Here is a 19,905-nt window from a genome sequence, read left to right on the forward strand (position 1 = left end):
GAACCTGAGCCCCTGCATTGGGAGTGCGGAGTCTTAGCCACTGGAAAGTCCCTGAACTCAGTATTTTAAAAAGTAAAAACAGACGGATCTAGGTTAGAAAAAAGTGCTTTTATTCTGAACGTCCATGTGGACTCGTTCCTTTCTTCCTCCCTGTGAGAACCTTGGAAAGTCTGTTGGTCTATAAAATGGGTGCACTGTTACCAGCCTAGAAGATCATAGGGAACATGTGATCTGGTCACAGAGGAAGGCACTTTGGAAACTGGAAATGTCAAAATCACATCTTGGCAATCATGACCATTATTTATCTATTTGGGGCTTTTCTTGGAATTCAATTAAGTTCTCCCAGCCTGGGGATGGTGCTGGTGTGTTGGAGGAATGGTTGCTGCCTGAGTCTGAGTTTCCTGGTGGACCTGTGGCTGGACGGCGTGTGGAGCTTGGCCATCCCATGTCGGGCCTGTCAGGAAGAGGCCTTCAGGGCTGCTGCGCCTGTATTGCGAGCAAGTCAGAGCTTCTGCACCCGGAGGGCCACGTCCCCTTCAGAGTGGGCCCAACAGCACCTGGTGATGCGATGATGCCTCCAGGCCTTCAGACAGACCTGCCGCTGGCCTCCGGGCAGGGTGACCCCTCTTTGGGCTGGCCGGGGTGGGGGAAGTAGCAGAGCTGTTCCGAGACGGCAGACCCGCAAGGGCCACCCGCCCTGCGCGGCCTCACCAGAGCCCTCAGCCAGGCGCCGACTCTGAAGGGGACCCCCGTCTCCTTTCCTGACTTGTTCCACACGGCGTCCTCAAGGGTGACAGAACGAGGAGCTGCAACGGAAGAAGCAAAATTAAACCCAGATGCTTCATTTGATTTCAACATTGCTTCTTCAGCGATTTGAGGTCTCAAGTTGCCCCCACAAATTCCTCAAAGTATGTGCCGCTGACACTTGCCTCTGCGTCCCCCAGAGCGGTGATGACCAGAGTGATGACTGGCCACGCTTCCCCAAGCACACCGTGGCGCCCACCTCTGCTGGCGTCTTCCAGTGGCTGCTGTTTCTTGGTGCCTGTCTCAGTAGGTTTCTGATCCTGGGAATTGATCCCCCTCTTTTAGTTATCCAGCTTGCTGGCCATAGTTGCTCACAGTGGTCTCTCGTGATCTTCCTCTGGCGTCGGTTATAACGTATAGTCTTTCTAGTTTTACCAAATCTGCACAGAGCTATAACTAATGTGGAGATTGGAGTCAGTGATCAAAAGCCTCCCAACAAGTAAAAGTCCAGGAATAGATGGCTTCACTGGTGAATCCCAGCAAGCACTTAAGGGATTTTTAAAACTGTTTTTATTTCCAAGCACACTAAAAAATTAAGGAAGCTTTAGGGCAAAGCTAAGTGAGACGAGGTGCATCGACTGAGAGTAAAATGAAAAATGTGGAAACGGCGACCTGTGTGAGCGTGACCTCGGTGCTGAGTCACATGTCTCAGGCGCTGAAGCTGAGCACGGAAACATGCCTACAGCCCACCAAGAACCGGCCACTGGACAGACTGCTGGACAACGTCAGTTGGTGACTTTATTTCTTACAAAAGTTACATTGAAAGAAGAGGTTGAAAAGTCAAGTATACTTGATTTGCACATATTTGCCAAGTCTCACAGGATTCAACCACTTCGATAATTTTTATTGATAACCAGGATATACATATTAAAAGCCTCACACTGAAGCTCAGTACACACATCCAACCCCAATGACAGATGTGCAAATGAGTGTGCAGAACAATCTCGGGAACTCCTGTCTCCTGTTTGTCCTCGGCTGTGTCTCAGCCCCCCCGACCCTCCTTTTCTGCAGTGACCAAGCCACCTCGCCTCCACCCTGCAGCCCGTGCCCCTCGGCTCCGTCTGTTGTCAGGGTAGGCCCTCTGTGGTTCTGCGCCAGCCCTGATCAGGATAGATGGGTTAATTCAAACAAAAGCAAAATGGCTCATGGGTGAGCAGAGAGGCGTGGAGACCAGGCGGGAGACGCCCACTCTTCTCAGCGTGGAAGGGGGCTCGGGACCCCAGACTGTGTCAGAGATGGTGGAATCCCATAAAACATGGACAGACCAGGCAAGTTTAAGGCGAATCCCCAGGGTGGGGAGCTGTTTGCTTTCTGGCATAATTTTAAGCTCTGCACCAAGGGTCCTATTTTATCACTTGTGACATGGGTAGAGAAACAAACAAAATGATACCCAAAAAAGGTACAAATTAAAATAATCAAACCAGTTGTTGCCATCCTGAATACTGTCTGCAGGCCAGGTCCACAGGGCTCCTGCCTCCAGGTCCCCTCCCCTTTTCAGGGCCTCACCCACCTCCCGCAGGGTCAGCTGCGCAAGCCCGGGGCCACAGAGGGGCCGGGACGCGCCGCTGATCCAGCTGGAACCACACAGTGCGGTTCCAAAGCCCTGTCAACACACTCCAGATTGTTAAAATAAACTGAAAACAGGAAGGAGGGCAACAGAGGACCACACAGGAATGACTGTTCTTTGGATCTCGATACTCTCCAGTATGCAATACATTCATGTAAACCCCACGGGAGGGGACCCCGCACAGCTTGCCCCTCTTCCCTGAAACATTGGTTTCTAAAAAATAGCTTGTTTGCAGCACACCCCCATGATACGTCGCCTGAACAACACGGCCCACTTTAAAACACACGTGCACGCACACACACTGACACGCGAGGACTTGCTCATGGGGTCAGGGCCCACCGGCCCCAGGCCAGGAGTGAGCGTACGGCCCTGCTGCTCCGTAGCCCCCACGGGCTCCTGCGTCCAGACCCCTCCTGGACCGAGGGGGCCTGAAGAGTCCCAGGGCCACCGACCGTGGCGTTCTGTCCACTGGACTGGCTTTTCTTCATGACTGAGGCAAGCAGCTCAGCACGTAGGATTCCAACAACCCGTGTGACGGCCCACACAGCTTCCTAGAAAACGCTGAGCGTGCTGACAGACTCCTGACTGCAGGGAGGGAACATCTGGCTTCTCCATGCGGCCACATCCCTCCATTACTGGACAGTGACGTCACTCGTGGGGAACCTGCCGTCTGTGACTGTGAACGTGTGAAGCCCCGCTCGCTGCAGGCCGCTGGGCCACTCGCCCTTGGGGTCACAGGGGAGCTGTTGATACCCTTTCCAACCCCAGATAAATTAAGTCCGTCGACAAGTTTTGGAGTGACGAGAGGGCCTCACACTGAGAACTCTGGGGCCCCTTTCCTGGGTCTTGTCTGCAGTCGCCTGAACCGGAAGCCGACGAAGGGGTTCATCCAGAGCAGCGAGGGGGGGCCTCCGAAGACAGACTTCATCCCTTCCCACCGCAGCCGCCGCTCCCACGTTGGCTTCTCGCTCTTCAGCCTCTCGATCTCCTGGGAGGAAGAAAAGCAAGTGGGCGGCAGCACTGGGAAAACCCTGGGCAGGTATGAGCAGGAAGGGCAGGTGAGTGGTCGCCACGGGGGAGGCACCACCCGAACCACACGTCCTGGTGCCGGTCCTGCGGGCCCCTGTGCACATGGCCGGGCTGCAGCTGCCGGCCAGACCACGTCAGACACGGCTGGGCAGCGGCCTCCAGGCGGGTGCAAAGCTCAGGCAGCCCCAGGGCCGCGAAGGGGGCCGGTCCTCCAGTCCAGGCACCAATCTTCTTTCCGGGTCTTACAAATACGTGTCAAGTGCCTGCTCGAGGCCTTCAGCTGAAAGGCATGAAGGCGATCCAGTCCCTGCGACTCACTCAGCTGCCGAGGGCAGGGTCTTCGAGAAATGGGGCGTTTGCTGGCTCCACCTGCCTGGCTCTGTTGACTTTCAAATCAAAGGGACCTTTGAGCCCCGAGCTGTGCCCGGATAGAGGGACACAGGCAGTGATGCTGTCACGGTCCACCGGGGCACCCCGCCCACCCCCTGGGGAACACCGGGCCTTGCGCCCACTGCCCACCCACGCCTGTGCACTGAGGCCAGAAACACCCAGCGGAGGAGGGGCGTACCGTCTCGTCATTGCATATGGAGTGGATCTGGGTGCCGAACATCACCGCGGTGAAAGTGAAAAACAGCAGACCCTCAAGGCACAGGAAGATTAGCAGGATGACAGTGACGGGAGGGGAGAAGTCACTGCACTCTGCGAACGAGAGGGGCGTGTGACGGGACGGCGGAGCACCCCCAGCGTCCCAAGCCTCAGGCACGGGTCCAGCTCGCGGAAGGGCCCCTCTGCGCCACTGTCCACAGAGAAGTGAGCTCGTTTCATTCACAGGCGCACCTGCTGTCCACCCGGGGCAGAGGGCGGCCTACCAGGCCAGCATTCACACCACCACGGCCTGGTCAGCAGATCTGAAATACCCCGTAATTTCCCCAGGTTTCTGTTGAGACTGTATTCGTGTACAGAACTGTGTATTAAAACACAACTAAAGCCAGAAAAGATGGGAGTTGCCTGTGCCTACACTTGTGAGCAGGACGCACACACGAGTCCATGCTGCACGGCTCGTCCTGCCTCATCCGATGGCCCTGAATGATGCCTGTCCAGTGGCCAGAGCACACACCAGGCCTGAGGGGACAATACGAATTTTGACCCAGTCTCAAAGGTCTGCAGGATACAAATGGAACTGAGGATTTCCTCTGAAACCGGAGGCCCCTTCCTCCCTCTCCACCCACCGCGGCACGAGCAAGAGAAGCCACCCCCCCAGGCCTACCTGTCCACTGTCCTCGGACGCAGGCGATGAACTGCAGCCCGCAGAGGACCAGCGCGTGCACGGATGCCAGAGCGATGTACATCTGCAGGGAGACACTGGTCAGCACGGTGCCAGGACCCCTGCGTCCACTGCTGCGTCTCAGGCGCAAGTGAGGGTGTGCGAGGTGGGCAGTAGCAGTGAGGGGAGCAGGTGACATGCCTCCCTGGGGTCACTCGGGACCAAGGACCGTAATCTCGCAGACTAATCGACCACAGGGAAACACGTTTTAGTGACAACGGTGGGTCAAGGTATCCAGGAGAGAGTTAAGTCACAGCGAACACCTGGAGCAACGGGCAACCCACACTCACTGCTGGGTGCCTCCCCACCAGCAACAACACAGTTGTAACCTGAACCCCAGAGAAGGGACTGACTGCAGGTCTGATGTCAGAATAAACGTACCCTCGCTCCAGGTAAGACAGTATATAAAGAATTAAGACTCAACACAAGTCACTACAGGAGTAGTATCTTTACTCACAGTGAAAAGCACAAAAAATCTCTGATTCTTTTCTCCGACACAGTTGTTCACCCACGGGCAGTGATGGTCCATTTTCCGAATACATCTTTTGCAAATGCTGAAAAGCAGAAGTTAGCTTTTCACTATTCTGTGCTGAGGAAACCCCACCCATTGAAAACAGCTCTGCTAAGAGGTCACCCGGGAGATCCTGCCCCAGGGAAGGTGGGTGCTCAGGATGTCCTTTCAAAGTGGCCCTGGCGGGGGGTTGCTCAGGCTGCCCTAAGGATGGGGGTCCCTCCAGTGGTGGGTATTCAGGCTGCCTGGAAACGGGTTCTCTGCTATCAGCAGTGGGCGCTCAGGCCCCCCTCCCCCGCCCCGGGGCCCGCGGCCCCCCAGGGCGGAGCCGCCGTGCCTGCAGTGGTGGGCGCGCTCAGGCTTGATGCAGCAGCACTTGGGGCACTTGTAGATCACCTCTCCGGGCTTCAGCTGCAGGCTCTCCATGTACTCTTTAGTAGCGTTTCCTTTGGGTACCGCCCCCTACGGTTTAATGGCAATGTATTTTAGCTGGGAGGAAGGAAGTTTTAGAAAGAAAAAAACCCCAGTAAATTTAGGAATTAGACTCAGGTGTTATTTATAATGCTGTCCTTGCCACTTATATCACTGTGAAGAACAGCTATTACTCGTATAACATAGGACCACAAGTTTTGTTTTCATGAAAATTAAACAAGCTATAAAATGAACTCAAATAGCACATTATCCTTCATAATTTGGCGAGTCACCTGGATTTTTCCAACTTCACGCAGGACACGCCAGAGGCTGGCTGTGTTTGCTCAGCCACTCCCCCTCCACCCTGGGCAGCCGGCTCTGCCCACACTCCTGGGCAGGGTGTCCCTGATAAGCACCCACAGGTTTCCTATCAGCTGCACAGGGGGTGGCTGAACAAAACAGTCTGAAAAAGGACTTTATCTCGTGTTTTAAAGTTACATAATGAATGCTTCCCTGCAGACCTATCACAGACGAGCCTGGGGAGTGTGGCCCTGGGCCCCTGGCCCCCAGGTGTCCGGCCCCAGGGGTGGGAGTGGCAGCGGGGCTCTCACAGGGCATCCACGCGAGCCCCCAGCACGGGGAGCTGCAGAGGGCCTGTGTGTTGGGTGGCCATGGGCCACAGGCTGCAGGGCGGAGGGTCTGCTCTCTGGGCAGTGGACACAGGCAGTGAAGATCATGTCGGGGAGACCATTCTGGATGCCATGGCTGTGTGGACTGGGAACAAGCCTGGGTCTTGTTTCTGTGCCCCATGGGGCTTGTCCTTCACACAGAAATACGTTTCTGGAGAAGAAGCCCCACTAGGGAGGGGAGAGCAGGTGTGTGGGGACAGGAAGGGCACCGCCGTCAGCAGGAGTAAAGACAGTCAGAGAAAGCTGCTGGGGACGCAGGGGCCGAGCCCAGCTCTGCGCGGCTGGGCCGACACCACATCTGCAAAGCCCAGCACGCACATGTGAAGGCCGAGGACCACTGGGCTCCAAGGTGCCCAGGAGCCGGGCAGACCGCTCTATCGCTGGAAGGAAGTGATAGGGGGAGGGTCCCAGGTCCCGTAAGAAGAAAGGGACCAGGTTTAGGAGCGCCGCACCGTAGTTCTCACGGACACGCACTCGCTGCCCTACAGTAAGCGAGCGACCCCCACCCCCCACCCACTTAAGAGCACTCCTACGTGCTCAGAGGACAGATGTGCAACCCGAGGGGGGGACACATCAGGCGACACGTGGTGACCAGACGGCGAGGAAATGAACGCATTTTCTGGTCCTTTTTGCGGCTCAGAGCCCTGGGCAGCTGCCTTGGTCCCCCTTGGGGCTGCCCGATGACTCCCCCAGGTCCCTGCAACTGGTGACCTACGCTCCTCACCCCACCAAAGAAACCTCCTGGATACCTGAGGCACGTTCCTCAAGCTCACGTTCGTATTCCAGCCATTTGCAGGGCATGTTTTTCTGTTGCTATGTCCCCAGAACCATGGCCCCAGCCCTGCGTCCTACCCCAGTGCAGCCTGGGCGCTCCCCGGGGCACAGCCCTCCTGACAGCTTCCCTGCAGCCTCTTCTGGCGCCCGACCTCTAACCTGTGCTCCCTGAATAGACCCCAGTAGCACTTCCATCTGGGTGCTGTGTGTGCTCCAGAGATGCTACAGACCAGGCTGCTAGCCTGTGCCCAAGAACTTGAACCCCAAGGCCACGGAGTGTGAGGCCCTCCAGCCACAGCTGCTGGTGTCTCCCCAGCCCAGACTGGCAGGAAAGCCCTGTGAGGGCGGGCACTCACGGGGTCGGTGAGCATGGTCCGCAGGTGAGACGACAGGGCGAGCACCGCCAGGCAGTTGAAGACCACCCCGTTGACAACGGAGTACCAGAAGTCCTTGGAGGGCAGCAGCATGACGAACGTGACCACGAAGTCTGCGTACACAACCAGTAGCCAGGTCAGCACGGCGCAGATCATGCCACAGCCGTCGCGGATGAACCACACTCTGTCGGCCGCGTCGGCCTCGGCGGGAGAGGAGGCCGCGGAGTCGTAGCTGTCATTCTCGGTCAGCAGAGGGTGGTGTTCGACGTCCCGCAGCCGGTGTCCTGAGGATGGCATGGTTTCCCTGCGGGAAGGGGCGAGGGGACACACGGTCACCGAGGCTGCCCAGCCACGCCTCAGCAGGACGACGCAGGGCGAGGGCCAGGCTCCGAGCCCGAGGGGACGAGGCCTGGGCAGCCCCACTGCCCGTGTGGGTCAGCGGCAGAGAGGCTGGCGAACAGGTGACTCCTGCTGCTGGCGTCCACGCTGGCCCCCGACGCGGCTCAGGGCTCTCGCCCGATGGTTCTCCTCTCGCTCTGCATGGGCTCTCCCTTTCCCCGCATCCTAACTCTTGGACGGTGGGTGAGCATGCTTCCAAGGCAGGCTCCCATTTAATCTCCATCTTTCCTTTATGCTGTTCCTAGAATGCCCTTCCTCTCTCATTCTTTCGACAGTTTCCCTCACTCACTGGCCTGTTCTTTTGACAACCCTCCCCCGTTAACTGGGAAATTCCCTGAGAGATGAGAACATGTAGGGTCAGAGACTAAAGACAAACTTGCACTTTTCCTCGTAAGCATTCTGCTGCTGCTTTACCCCATAACCTCCTCTCATCTCACTTACAACCAGATGCAACAGCGTGAAGCTGGTCCCTCTCTCAGATCTGCTGAGTGGCCTGGTGATCTCCACACAGCTTCCTAGTGGGTCATACCAGTCCACCAAGGCTGAGAAAGCCCTCTGGCCAGACTGCCTCTGCTGCATGGCTGCTCCTCAGGCAGGACGCAGGCTGTGAGAAGTGGCACCTGGGTGCTGGGCAGGGCGCAGGGCCGTGCGTCCGGAGATGGAGGAGCCTTCTGTCAGAGCCCGGTTGTCTGCTCCAGAAATGGGGGCACCGAAGGCAGCTCTGACTTTGAGGAAGAGCGCACCAACTCAGGGGAGCCGGAGGGGAGCGCGCGCGCCAACTCAGGGGAGCCGGAGGGGTGGGCTGGGATCGCCACAGAAGCACGTTAGGGTCCTGCTGTGTGCCTCAGAGCCAGGTGTGTAAAACCCACCCATCAGATAGTCTGATAGCCCACAGTTACTTCAAGATTTTCAAGAAAGCAGTCCACGAATGTGGGGGGCTGGGCTGCACACACTGGGCTCTCTGTGACCAAGCGCAGGCGCCTTCTGCTGAGTCACAGCACCTACGCCGCATCAGTGCAGGAAAGGAGGGGAGGAAGTGAAGAAACCGCTCCCTCACGCTCACTCAGCTACAGGCACTGGGAACGTGACAGCAAACGGTGCAGCACTGGCGCCGCGACCCAGGGCGAGGGCGCGGCCTCACTCTACACCGTCTTCCGCGGGATGCTCTGTATTCAGGTTGCCTGAGAGAGACCCGAAAGCAGTGTGCTGACCGATAGTCAAGCAGATGTCACATCGTCGGTTTTCTACTTCCATGGCTAGTTTAATGGGATTTTGTTTACAGCCCTGAACCTGTTTCTCCTCGTGTTAAATCAAGCCTCGCTTCCCAGAACACCAGGAGCAACACTGCACATCTCCGTTGTTTAAGGGACAGCCATCCAAGCAAAACCTTTCCAGTCATGTAGACAGGAGACCTACCCTCGTCTTGTGCTGCTAAGTCACTTCAGTCGTGTCAGACTCTGTGCGACCCCATAGATGGCAGCCCACCAGGCTCCCCCGTCCCTGGGATTCTCCAGGCAAGAACACTGGAGTGGGTTGCCATTTCCTTCTCCAATGCATGAAAGTGAAAAGTGAAAGGGAAGTTGCTCAGTCATGTCTGACTCTTCTCGACCCCATGGACTGCAGCCTACCAGGCTCCTCCGTCCATGGGATTTTCCAGGCAAGAGTACTGGAGTGGGATGCCACTGCCTTCTCCCCCTCGTCTTGTAACTCCTGCTAATAATCGGGATCTTGCTCCGGGACACACTCTCCTCTTAAGAGTAGGTGGTCAGCAAACCACTGACAGGAGGTGACCATTAACCATCAACAGGGTACAAGTTAGTGTGAGCAATTAGAGAGGAAACAGTAATTATATACCTAAGGAGACACTTACCTCACAAATTATTACTAGACATTACTTGAACATCTTGTGCCTTTTCTTCAGGATCTTAAGGTGCATACTGTCCTATGTGACAGGATCTGAAAGATAAAATCTAATTAGAAAAGTTGCTTGTTCTGGCATTCAGAACTATCTTTATGAAATCATGACTCCTGTAGGTTTTCATTACTAGTAAATTGACAGAATCCTGAAAATTATAAACCTGTCCATTTTATCCCCCTGTTACTTTAGCCCCGGTTTTAAAGAAAACCTGTAAGCCAAAATCCCTTGAGAAAGAGCCCTGGGGATAATCCAGACCAAATCTAGTCAACCTGCATTTCAACAGGTCACCGTTTTACCAGGCACAGCCAAGGAACTGCAGCGAAGACCGGAGTGAGAGGTGAGGGGTGCACCAGGGCCCCGGGGGAGGGGGCACAGTGCGCGAGGGGCAGGTGGGGCGCGAGGAGCATCCTGGGGGTGTCTCCCACTGGGCACCGGCAGGTGGGCGAGGAGACACAGCCTTCTGGGAAGCACTCGTCTGGCCCGAGAAGAAAAGCCGGCTGACAGCACGAGGTAGGGGCGTTCCCCCAGAGAGGCCAGACTGCTGCCAGGCTTCCCCAGGAGCAGGGCCGCCAGAGGACGGCTGACCACGGGCAAGGCCCCTGCCACGCGCCTGGCAGGTCTCGGGCTTAAATGTGAGCGAACAGTCGACAGTCAGATACTTTGGAGGAAGCCCCAGCCAGGTCTCATGAGAGACAGAGCCCCAGAAAGAAGCCAGAGGGAAACAGGAGTTGAGAGCAGGTACAATGCACAGGGAGGACAACCAAAGAAATACAAGACTGCGTTTGTGAGACAAAGAGGAGCGTTCTGAGGACCCCTACTTACTGAAAAATAGAAATATGATAGGATTTTAAATTCTTAAAAACAGGATTGGGAGAGAGAGTGGGAAGCCTCCCAGAAAGGAGAACTAAACAGAAAAGAGCCAAGGAAAATACGAGTTTGAGATTAACAGATACACGCTACCGTATAGAAACTAGACAAGCAACGAGGACCTGCTTTATAGCACAGGGAGCTGCATTTGACACCTTTTAAGAATGATAATGGCAAAGAATCTGGAAAAGAATGCACACATGCGCACGCATACATATACATACAATAACTGACTCACTTTGCTGTACACCTGCAACTGACACAGAACTGTAGATCAACTAAAAAACAAACTGGAAAAAAAAAAGAAAGACCACAGGAGAGAACAGGAATCAGAGGACCAACTTCCAAACAACGGGATGTCTGGCGAACGCAGCCCCCAACCAAGGCGTCCTTCCCTAGCACGGCTCTACCGCTGCACCGGCCCCGGCGCCTCAGGGCCGGTCCACTCCGTTTGCATCCAGTGTCCTACCAACGAAACACCGCTCTGCTGGGCAAACCCTCGGCTGGTGTCTGCTGTCTGAAACCAAGACAACAGAGGTGCCAGAGGGCTGGCGAGGAGGGCAGTGAGGCGACGGGGCACTGGTGGAACTGGGGACCAGGCAGGCTAAGCTCCCCTGGTGGTCTCCACGGGACGGGCTCTGAGCCCCCAGGAACCGGGGGCTGCTCGCCGCTTCCTGGCCACACGTGCCCCCTTCTGCTGCGCCGGCTCTGAGGTCAGGCTCCCCTGCTCGCCCTCCACGCTGAGCTGGACAACCTCCTGCCCACGGCCAGCGCTGGCCCGCACACCAAGGTTCTCTGGTGCACCTGTGACCGAGTCCCTTCGGAACTCTTTTAGTAACAAATGCGGCCGTGAACCACAAGCTGCTTAAACTAAAGTAGGTGACTTTCTTTTTGAAAACTGCATTTATGTTATAATTTTAAGTCTTTATTTCTCGCTGGGCTGGGTCTTCATCGCTGTGCAGGTTTTCTCTGGTTGCAGAGAGCAGGGCGTACTCTCCAGTTGGGGTGCATGGGATTGCCGTTGCTGCAGCTTCTCTAGTTGCGGGACAAGGGCTCTACTGCATGTGGGCCTCGGCAGTTGCGGTTCCCCAGCTCCAGAGCACAGGCTCAGGAGTGGTGGTGCTCGGGCTTAGCTGCTGCACGGCATGAGGGATCTTCCCAGATCAGGGATGGAACCCATGTCTCCTGCATTGGCAGGCGGATTCTTTAACCACTGAGTCACCAGGGAAGCCCAGAGGTGACTTTTAAAATATGGCATTTACGTATAATAACTTTATTCAAATGTCTATGCAGTAGCCAGCAACTTTAAAAGCTGAATAACATGCTGAACCAGTAATGCCTAATTATGCTTAGTAATATTTTCCACTTTTCATTCACATTCATTCTGAGGATCTTCAAATGAGCTTATGTTAGCACTGTTTTAAAAGAAAACTGACTCTGCAAAACACAGGTCAACGCATCCCAGGCCTCAGGCTTAAGCAGAAATCTCTACAATGAGGCCAAATCCCCAGTTACTTTCATAAATTTTAAAAAGTAACCAACACAGCAACCACTTTGGACAGTGGTCTGGCACTTCCTCCGAGTTGAACCAACACCCGCCCTGTGACTTGGAAATTCCACTTCTAGGCATTCACCTCAAGGTGAATGGGACCCGGGCTTCCCAGGTGGCTCAGCGGTAAAGAATCCGCCTGCCAATGCAGGAGATGCCGGTTTGATTCCTGGTTCAGGACAATCCCCTGGAGAAGAAAATGGCAACCCACTCCAGTATTCTTGCCTGGGGAATCCCAGAGAGAGAGGAGCCTGGTGGGCCACAGTCCATGGGTTTGCAGAGTCGGACACAACTGAGTGGCTGAGCATACACGCATGAGTGTGAACACAAAACATGTACAGAACTGTTCACAGCTGCTCCACAGCTGCTCCGTTCATCTTACCCACCAAACCAGAAAACCCAAATCCCTCACCAGGAGATGAACAAACAAACCATGGTTATTCATACAACTCATTCTAGAAAATGGGGGGAGGTTAGATACATGCAACAATGTGGCTAAGTGAGAGAAGCCAGACACAGAAGAATGTATTCAGTAGGAGTCAATCTCCATGGCCCTCTAACCAAGCCAAGCTAATGTACTCTGAAAGAACGCAGAATGGGGAAGGACGGAGACCCCAAGGCAGCTTTCTGATCTGACGCAAAGTCCCCTACGTGGACAGGGCAGCAGGCCACACAGACACCTGTGGTGTCAGGGCAAAACTCAACAAACTGTTAAAGGACAGTAAGGGCTTCTCTGGTGGTCCAGTGGCTAGGATGCCACTCCTAAGATAGGGGGCCCGGGGTCAGTCCCTGGTCAGGGAACTAGATCCTGCATGCCGCAACAAAGACTCAGCACAGCCGAATACATATTTTAAAATAAAAAAGTATACACTTAAAATTGTCTGTTTCATTTTACATGAATTATTCCTCAACTAAAAAATGAAGAGACAAATGCCCAGCATAGGTGCCTGTGCAGGTGTGAAGGGTGTGGAAACAGCGCGTTCTAGGCGCTCTCCCTGCAGACACCGCCTTCTGAGCCAGGCCCTGTCTCATTTTACCCTTAACAGTATCTGTGGGCAGGTGTCTTGATAATCTCTTCCCCTAATGTTTTCTCATGCCTATAAATGGGAAACGTGTCTCATAAACAAACTGAAAACAAGTAAGCAAAACACATCAGTATTCTTTGGTGATCGGTTGCTACTGTGGGAACAGGAATGTCTACCCTAGAGTCTGGTGTTCATGTTTACATTAAAGCGCTGCTTTTACACTCAGCATTGTTCTACTCCTCAGACACCCACTGCTGACCTATAAACAAGAGCAGTAAGCAAATCTCTGCCTTGGGCACAGACGCGGCGCCCGAGATCTGCAGCATTCAGACGTGGGGGCAGGCCCCCAAGATGCGGACTCCACGCAAGGCCCTCAGGATGCTCGACCACAGACAGGTCCCCGGCCCACAAGGGCTCACACACCAGAAATGGGAACCAGCCTGCTAAGTGGTGTCTCAGTGTTTCCCCCCAGTGACAGGCAGAGGGTGATGACGCAAAGAGCTGACAACAGCTCATCCTGTCCAGAGAACAGAAAGATGTCCACTAGGAAGGCAATGGTGCAAGAGGCGGGGAGGCAGGAAAGGGAACCCACGGGCTGCAGCACCACCACCCCCCCCCCACCCCCAGCGTAAGGGAGGCAGGGAAGGAGGCTGGGGCTGCCCGTGAAGCACCCAAAGGCCAGGCTAGGGCATCTGGAATTCCACACTTTGTTCTGCTGCAAAGGGAAACACTGGGGCTTTGGTAAACAGATGTTTTAGAGCCATCTCTGACAAAGTATGACTGGATGGAAGGAGGAAGGCAAGCAACCAGGAGGGACTGCCAGGACCCAGAGCAGGGCCAGGAGGGAGCAGATGGGGGCAGGCACACGATGGCTGGAGCAGTCAGCACACACAGGCCTGGAGGGTGGGCTCGGGAGCCAGGTGGGCCTGAGGCTGGCTCAGCAGGGGCACGTGTGTGTGTGACTTATCCTCTTTAATGATCCGCCCTGGCACATTTTCCATCATTTGGTCTAAAATTCATCCTCTGGATTTCCTGTTATTTTCTCAACTTACTATGATGTAAGAGAAATAATTATGACCAAAAAATAAGCTTCCAGGGAGAATTTTAAGAACTCCAAGGAGGTGCCATCACTGGGGATAACGGGAAGATGTCACACGTGGCCCCGCAAATGGGCTGCTCCGAGGCAGGGGAGGCGTAGGAGAAGGGCAGCACGCCTGCAGCCCGGTGTAAGTGAAGCGGCACAGGCCCGGGTGAGGCGGGGACACGACAGACACGGCTGCTCGCTGAAGCTGGTGAGGAGGGGAGCGTGCAGATCACCCGGCCCCGTGCATTCACCGCAACTGCCATTATGCTCTTACTGTTCTTCCCACCCATTTGCAATCATGAAAGATTTAGTTCGGGCTTTCAAACCAGACCAATAATATATGCCATATGAACCGCTATTTTCTTCTCAAATTACTGAAGCTGAAGAACGGAATGTTAACGTTTGAGGGAAAAAAAACAACGGACCGAAGCCAAGTCTCAGAGGTATGCTGCCACATCAGCCATCCTGTGAACAGTAAACTCACGCAACCTCTCTCGGAAGGCCTCTCATACTAAAACAAAAGAGGACAAACCGAGAAAACAGAGGGAGCCAAGGCTCTCGGTGGAGGGGGGGGCGACTCTGGCTCCCTCCCTTCCCTGCCAGCCACTCCCAGACTCCTGGCAGGCCCTTCTCCACAGACGCCTCAGAGTTGGGGTGCTCAGGCGGGGTCTTGGGGTTTCCTTGTTGGCTGTGTGCTCTCCAGATGATCTCCAAGAGCTCAGTTCCGTGAAGTTAGAGAAGACGCATGTGGGAAACCCGCAAACGAAGAATGTGCTGTTGAGTGTCTCTGACTGGTTACTCAACAAGACCACAGTCAGGTCAAAGCAGAAACCCCTCCACCCGCCAGACTGTTGGGATCCCACCTTGTCATCTTGATAAACAGCACCTGCCCCACCATCTAGTTGCCAAAGTCAAAAATCAAGACACACCCTTCACTTCACTTTCCTCCCCCAGCTCCCCACACTTCACCCATGAGCAGGTCCTGTGGGCTTGACTTTCAAAACTTGCCTAGATGTGAGCCACCTTCCACCAGCCTGCCTAGCCGGATCAAGGCTCAGGAGCCCTCACTTGGGCTGCATGATCCAGCACTGTTATATACTCGTGGCCTCTGCGAACCCCGCAACCTACTCCCTGGCCCCTAACCCATTCCCCAATCAGCATCTGGAGCCAGTTTTAACAGAGATAAGTCAGACCCTGCCACTCCTGGGTCTATCAAAACCAGCCAGCGGCTGCCTCTACAGTTAGAACAAAACCCCCAGGCCTCCCGTGTGGCTGCACAGCCTTACCACCTGGGGCCTGCGGACCTCACCTCTCACCTCCCTTCCACCCCGGCTGTCTTGTTCAGCTGTCATCACCTCAATGGAATGTTCTACTCATACCCCCGGCACACCCTGAACTCTGCAAATACCTGTTGAGTGAGATGAGAAAGCAAAAATGAAGCCCACAGAAACATGAAAGGAATAGGGAAAAGGGTCAAAAGTGGGAGCCTGGGGTGGGGTCAGATGGTGGGCGGGGTGCGAGTAATGTGGACAGCTTAGGAAGTGGGGGGGACAGAGGGAGAGACCCCCAGTAGCAGGGTTTATTCTGGGTGTGTCACCAGGAGTGCACAGACTGCATGAAGCAGCCTCGAAGCCACATGGACAAAATACCAAAGCTCCCACCTTTCTCCCCGTACCACAGCCACAGCCTGTCAGTCAAGTGGGGGGTCTGTTTAAGAAAAAAAAAACTTCGGAGTTTTGACTCCAAAGCCCATGTTCTTCCATTAAAACACACAGCCTCCCAGAGCACTTGGTTTTAGAAAATACATTCTGTAACAGAGTGAGTTTTGGAAATACAGAACGCTAAGAATTAAAAGCATTTCAACCAAGATAACGCTGTAAAAGCCTGTCTCAAGAGAAGCTGGAAGCCTCTCTGTCCTGACTGCTCCTGCTAATTACTGGGGCTGCACACGCCCTGTGCCCTCTCCCACAACGACCTAAACCGCCGGCCTAACAGAGCGGGCCTCTCCTCCCATTAACTGATAATGCTCCCTGCACACCCAGGATTTTACTACGCACCTTCCCCTCGAGACCCAAGTCCTCCTCCCCGTCACTCCTCCTAGGAGCTGCTGACACTTCCGTTACCGCTCGGCCCTTTCCCTGCCCACCTTCCCACAACCCAGGCTTAGGCTCCCTCACCTTTGGCTGTCCCTCTGCAGAATCCTAACCGACACAGGGGCCAAACCTTGGGGCCATGGCATTCAGGGCTCCACTGACTCTGGCTCCCGGGCCTCTCCCGGCTCTTCGCCCAGCCTTCCCGCTGTCTCCCTGCTGTGTCCATTGACCCCCCCACCCCTGGCCCCGTGCTTCTGCTCCTGCTGTCTCCTCCGTGTAGAAGACTCCCACTCTGCCCAGCAAGATCATTCATTCATCAAACATTTACCAAGCACCCAAGACACACAAAACACTGCAGGATAACAAAGTTGTTTTCAAAAGTATGAGGTGCTGTACCAATATACGGCATTATGGCTCCATGAGGAGTCTGGATTTTATCAGACAATTAATAAAATTCTACAGGTGCTTTTTCAAGAATGCAATCAAGCAGTAATCAAGACAAGAACATGTCTATAGACAGAGGCAAAGAAGTGGGTGAAAGAGAAAAAAAATCAGAGGCAAGTGACTGATGAAACGCCATCCCAGAACAGGCAGAGCAAAGTACAGACACATGAAACTGTTCCCTCTCGACTTTGTAGCTGGCCAGCTCTGCAGGTGGCTCTCTTGTTCGGTGCTAAGCTGAAGGGTCACACACAAGTTGTTAACGAGACACTGGCTTTGGGGACAAAAGGGAGCAAGAGTAAGTGTTTGGGAATCTGTATTTCATGCTCTGCTCTAGTGTTTGATTTTTTTTTTTTAACAAAACAAGTATGTATTAATTTTATAATTAAACCATTACTTTGGGGAATTCACTGGCGGTTCAGTGGTTAGGACTGTGCTTTCACTGCTTAGAGCATGGGTTCAATTCCTGATTCAGGGAACTACGTTCTCACAAGCCTCATGGTGTGGCCAAAAAATTAAATAAAATATTACTTTAAAGAAACATACCTGCCAAAAAGACACTGATGCTGGCAAAGATTGAAGGCGGGAGAAGGGGACGACAGAGGATGAGCTGGTAAGATATCATCACAGACTCAATGGACATGAGTTTGAGTAGGCTCCAGGAGTTGGTGATGGACAGGGAAGCCCGAGTGCTGCAGTCCATGGGGCTGCAAAGAGTCGGACACGACTGAGCGACTGAACTGACTGACCCCCAAAAAGCTGCTTCAAGAAAACTATCCTTAGAGCTGTTCAGCATGGTCTGGAGCAGGGAAGGTCTGGAATTGTCAGGAAAACTACTACTCAATTCATCCCAAGCATTAACTTCATATGTGAACTTACTGTTCGGTCCAGTTCCTCAAATTAACGAAGATGATATTACTATGTCACCAAAGGGTCCAAGCCTGCAGGGAACAGTTTCAGTAAAAGTGGAAAGACATGTCCAGACGTTTGACTGGCTCAAGACAGTTCTTATACAGAGTTCCTTTCAGTACTCTCTCTCTCACTGAGGTCATTCTAGTCATGCCAGTATTTCCCAATTTACTCACTGTAATCAAGGCAGGCTCTGAGTCACTGGTTTAAAAAACAAAAAAACTTCTGTATACATGTCTACTCACTTGACTTTGACATGAGATGTGTGCACAGAGTTCCAGCTGTTGTTTTATGAATTCTTTAGCAAATTACCTTCATTTAGTCTCATTCTGCTCCACCTCACAACTCAAAAGTCAACCTACCAGCTTCACTCCGGAAAGTACACAATCCAAAGTGTCCATCACTCCGACCCTTACATTTTTACCAGAATGTTCAAGAGATGTGATTTAACATGTGTGTTCCATCCCATTTTTCAAATACCCCCAGAGACTTTCTCTTTAATCAAGTATCCCAACTTCTGCTAAGTCACTTCAGTTGTGTCCGACTCTGTGCAACCCCACAGACGGGAGCCCATCAGGCTCCCCTGTCCCTGGGATTCTCCAGGCAATAACACTGGAGTGGGTTGCTATTTCCTTCTCCAATGCATGAAAGTGAAAAGTCAAAGTGAAGTCGCTCAATCGTGTCCGACCCTCATCGACCCCATGGACTGCAGCCTTCCAGGCTCCTCCATCCATAGGATTTTCCAGGCAAGAGTACTGGAGTGGGGTGCCATTGCCTTCTCCGATCCCAACTTACTAACAAGCAAATTTAACAAGGTGACTTTTAAAAGTTGCCTTCAGTTTCGTAAAAGTTGTAAGACAGTATCAAAAAACTAGGTCTGATTTTGAAAAAAATTAAAGTTATAAAAGTATCAGAAGATTCAATTCACCGTCTTTGAGGTGAATAGTCTAAGAAGGAATATATGTTGACCAAGATTTCTAGACCCTCGAGCAAGGGGCCTGAGACTGGCGGACCGGGTTATAGCTTTCCAGACCGAGATTTGAGACAGTAGCAGTAAAATAGATAAATCTATGTGCATTAAGTAAAAATGCTAAGCAGACTGCAAATGTTAAACACTGTAGCACTGATTGGACTGCACTTTACAGGACCTGGTCAGCCAAAGAAGCTACAGAGCAGCTATATGGACAGTTTTTACACTCACAAAACCAGTTACCCACAAGCCAATAAAGTGTCTCCATCCAACAGCGAAGAGAGACTTAGTTCCAGCAGCAATGACTCCTCAGGAGAGATGATTCTGGCTGCAGCAAGATTCAACATTGCCCTGAAGGCTGACCTGACTGTCCCAGATGGCCTGGTAGGTAACCCCCGAAAAGATCCTGGGCAGAGAAAGAGAAGAGGAGGGAGCTGGGCAAAGAACAAGAAAAGCTAAAAACGTATAAAGGAGTGAAGAACCGGCGCATTTGAGAAGCCATAGGCGATGTTTAAGAAAGCCCATTGTAATGCTTGCCCATAAACTACTCTTTACAGCTTACAAAGGGTTTATAGCTACAGTGTCTTCAGGCCCTAACAACAACCCCCTTATTAGCTATCAAAAGGAGGGAACTGTGCCTGGGAGAGCTGAGTGTCACGCCCAAGGTCAGGCAACAAGCTGGGGCTGCAATTCGGGCCCTACCCCGAGAGGTGCACCAAGGAGTGACAAGGAGACACCTGGCAGAGGAAGGAGTCAAGCGCCGGCACAGAGGTGCCCCCGAGAGGCGCTCGGGAAGGTCGCAGGTGCGGCGCGGCGCGGTGGAGCAGGACGGAGCAAGGGGCCCGAGACTGGCGGACGGGGGGCCCCGGAGCGGCCGGGAGAGCCAGGTGCCAGCAGCCCGCCCGACCCGGCCCGCCGCGCTCACCCGAGGCCCGGGCGGGGTCGCCCGGCGCTGCGGCTCCTCCCGATCGGCGGCGACGGCGGCGGCGGCGGCGACTGCAGCGGCCGAGGCAGGGACGCATCATGCGGCCGCGCTCATGGCCGGGCCACGGCGGGCCCCGCGGCTCGGCCCGGTCCCGCCGGGCCGGTCGGAGGGGGTCGGCCGTCCAGGGGTACACGAGACCCGGAGGCCGGCCCGGGAAGCGCGGAGGCTCGGCTCCCGGAAGT

At 54.0% G+C, this 19,905-nt stretch overlaps 1 protein-coding gene across 3 annotated transcripts; it reads right to left on the reverse strand.

Annotated features, from left to right (window-relative positions):
• Window positions 1-1,520: 1,520 nt before the first annotated feature.
• ZDHHC7 (zinc finger DHHC-type palmitoyltransferase 7) lies at window positions 1,521-19,904 on the reverse strand. Of its 3 annotated transcripts, none has more exons than XM_061386912.1 (8): window positions 19,664-19,904; window positions 9,753-9,838; window positions 7,466-7,787; window positions 5,573-5,697; window positions 5,182-5,278; window positions 4,668-4,749; window positions 3,969-4,099; window positions 1,521-3,359 (listed from the first exon to the last, which is right to left on the reverse strand). In XM_061386912.1, exons 3-8 carry the CDS (start codon window positions 7,778-7,780, stop codon window positions 3,183-3,185), a joined length of 927 nt encoding a protein of 308 aa, XP_061242896.1. In that variant the 5' UTR covers window positions 7,781-7,787; window positions 9,753-9,838; window positions 19,664-19,904; the 3' UTR covers window positions 1,521-3,182. The 3 variants fall into 3 exon arrangements, with proteins under 3 accessions (XP_061242896.1, XP_061242898.1, XP_061242897.1); XM_061386914.1 differs by lacking the exon at window positions 19,664-19,904 and adding an exon at window positions 18,986-19,600; XM_061386913.1 differs by lacking the exon at window positions 19,664-19,904 and adding an exon at window positions 17,739-18,473.
• Window position 19,905: the final 1 nt, after the last annotated feature.

Source organism: Bos javanicus, chromosome 18, assembly GCF_032452875.1.
Source record: "Bos javanicus breed banteng chromosome 18, ARS-OSU_banteng_1.0, whole genome shotgun sequence".
NCBI lineage: Eukaryota > Metazoa > Chordata > Mammalia > Artiodactyla > Bovidae > Bos > Bos javanicus.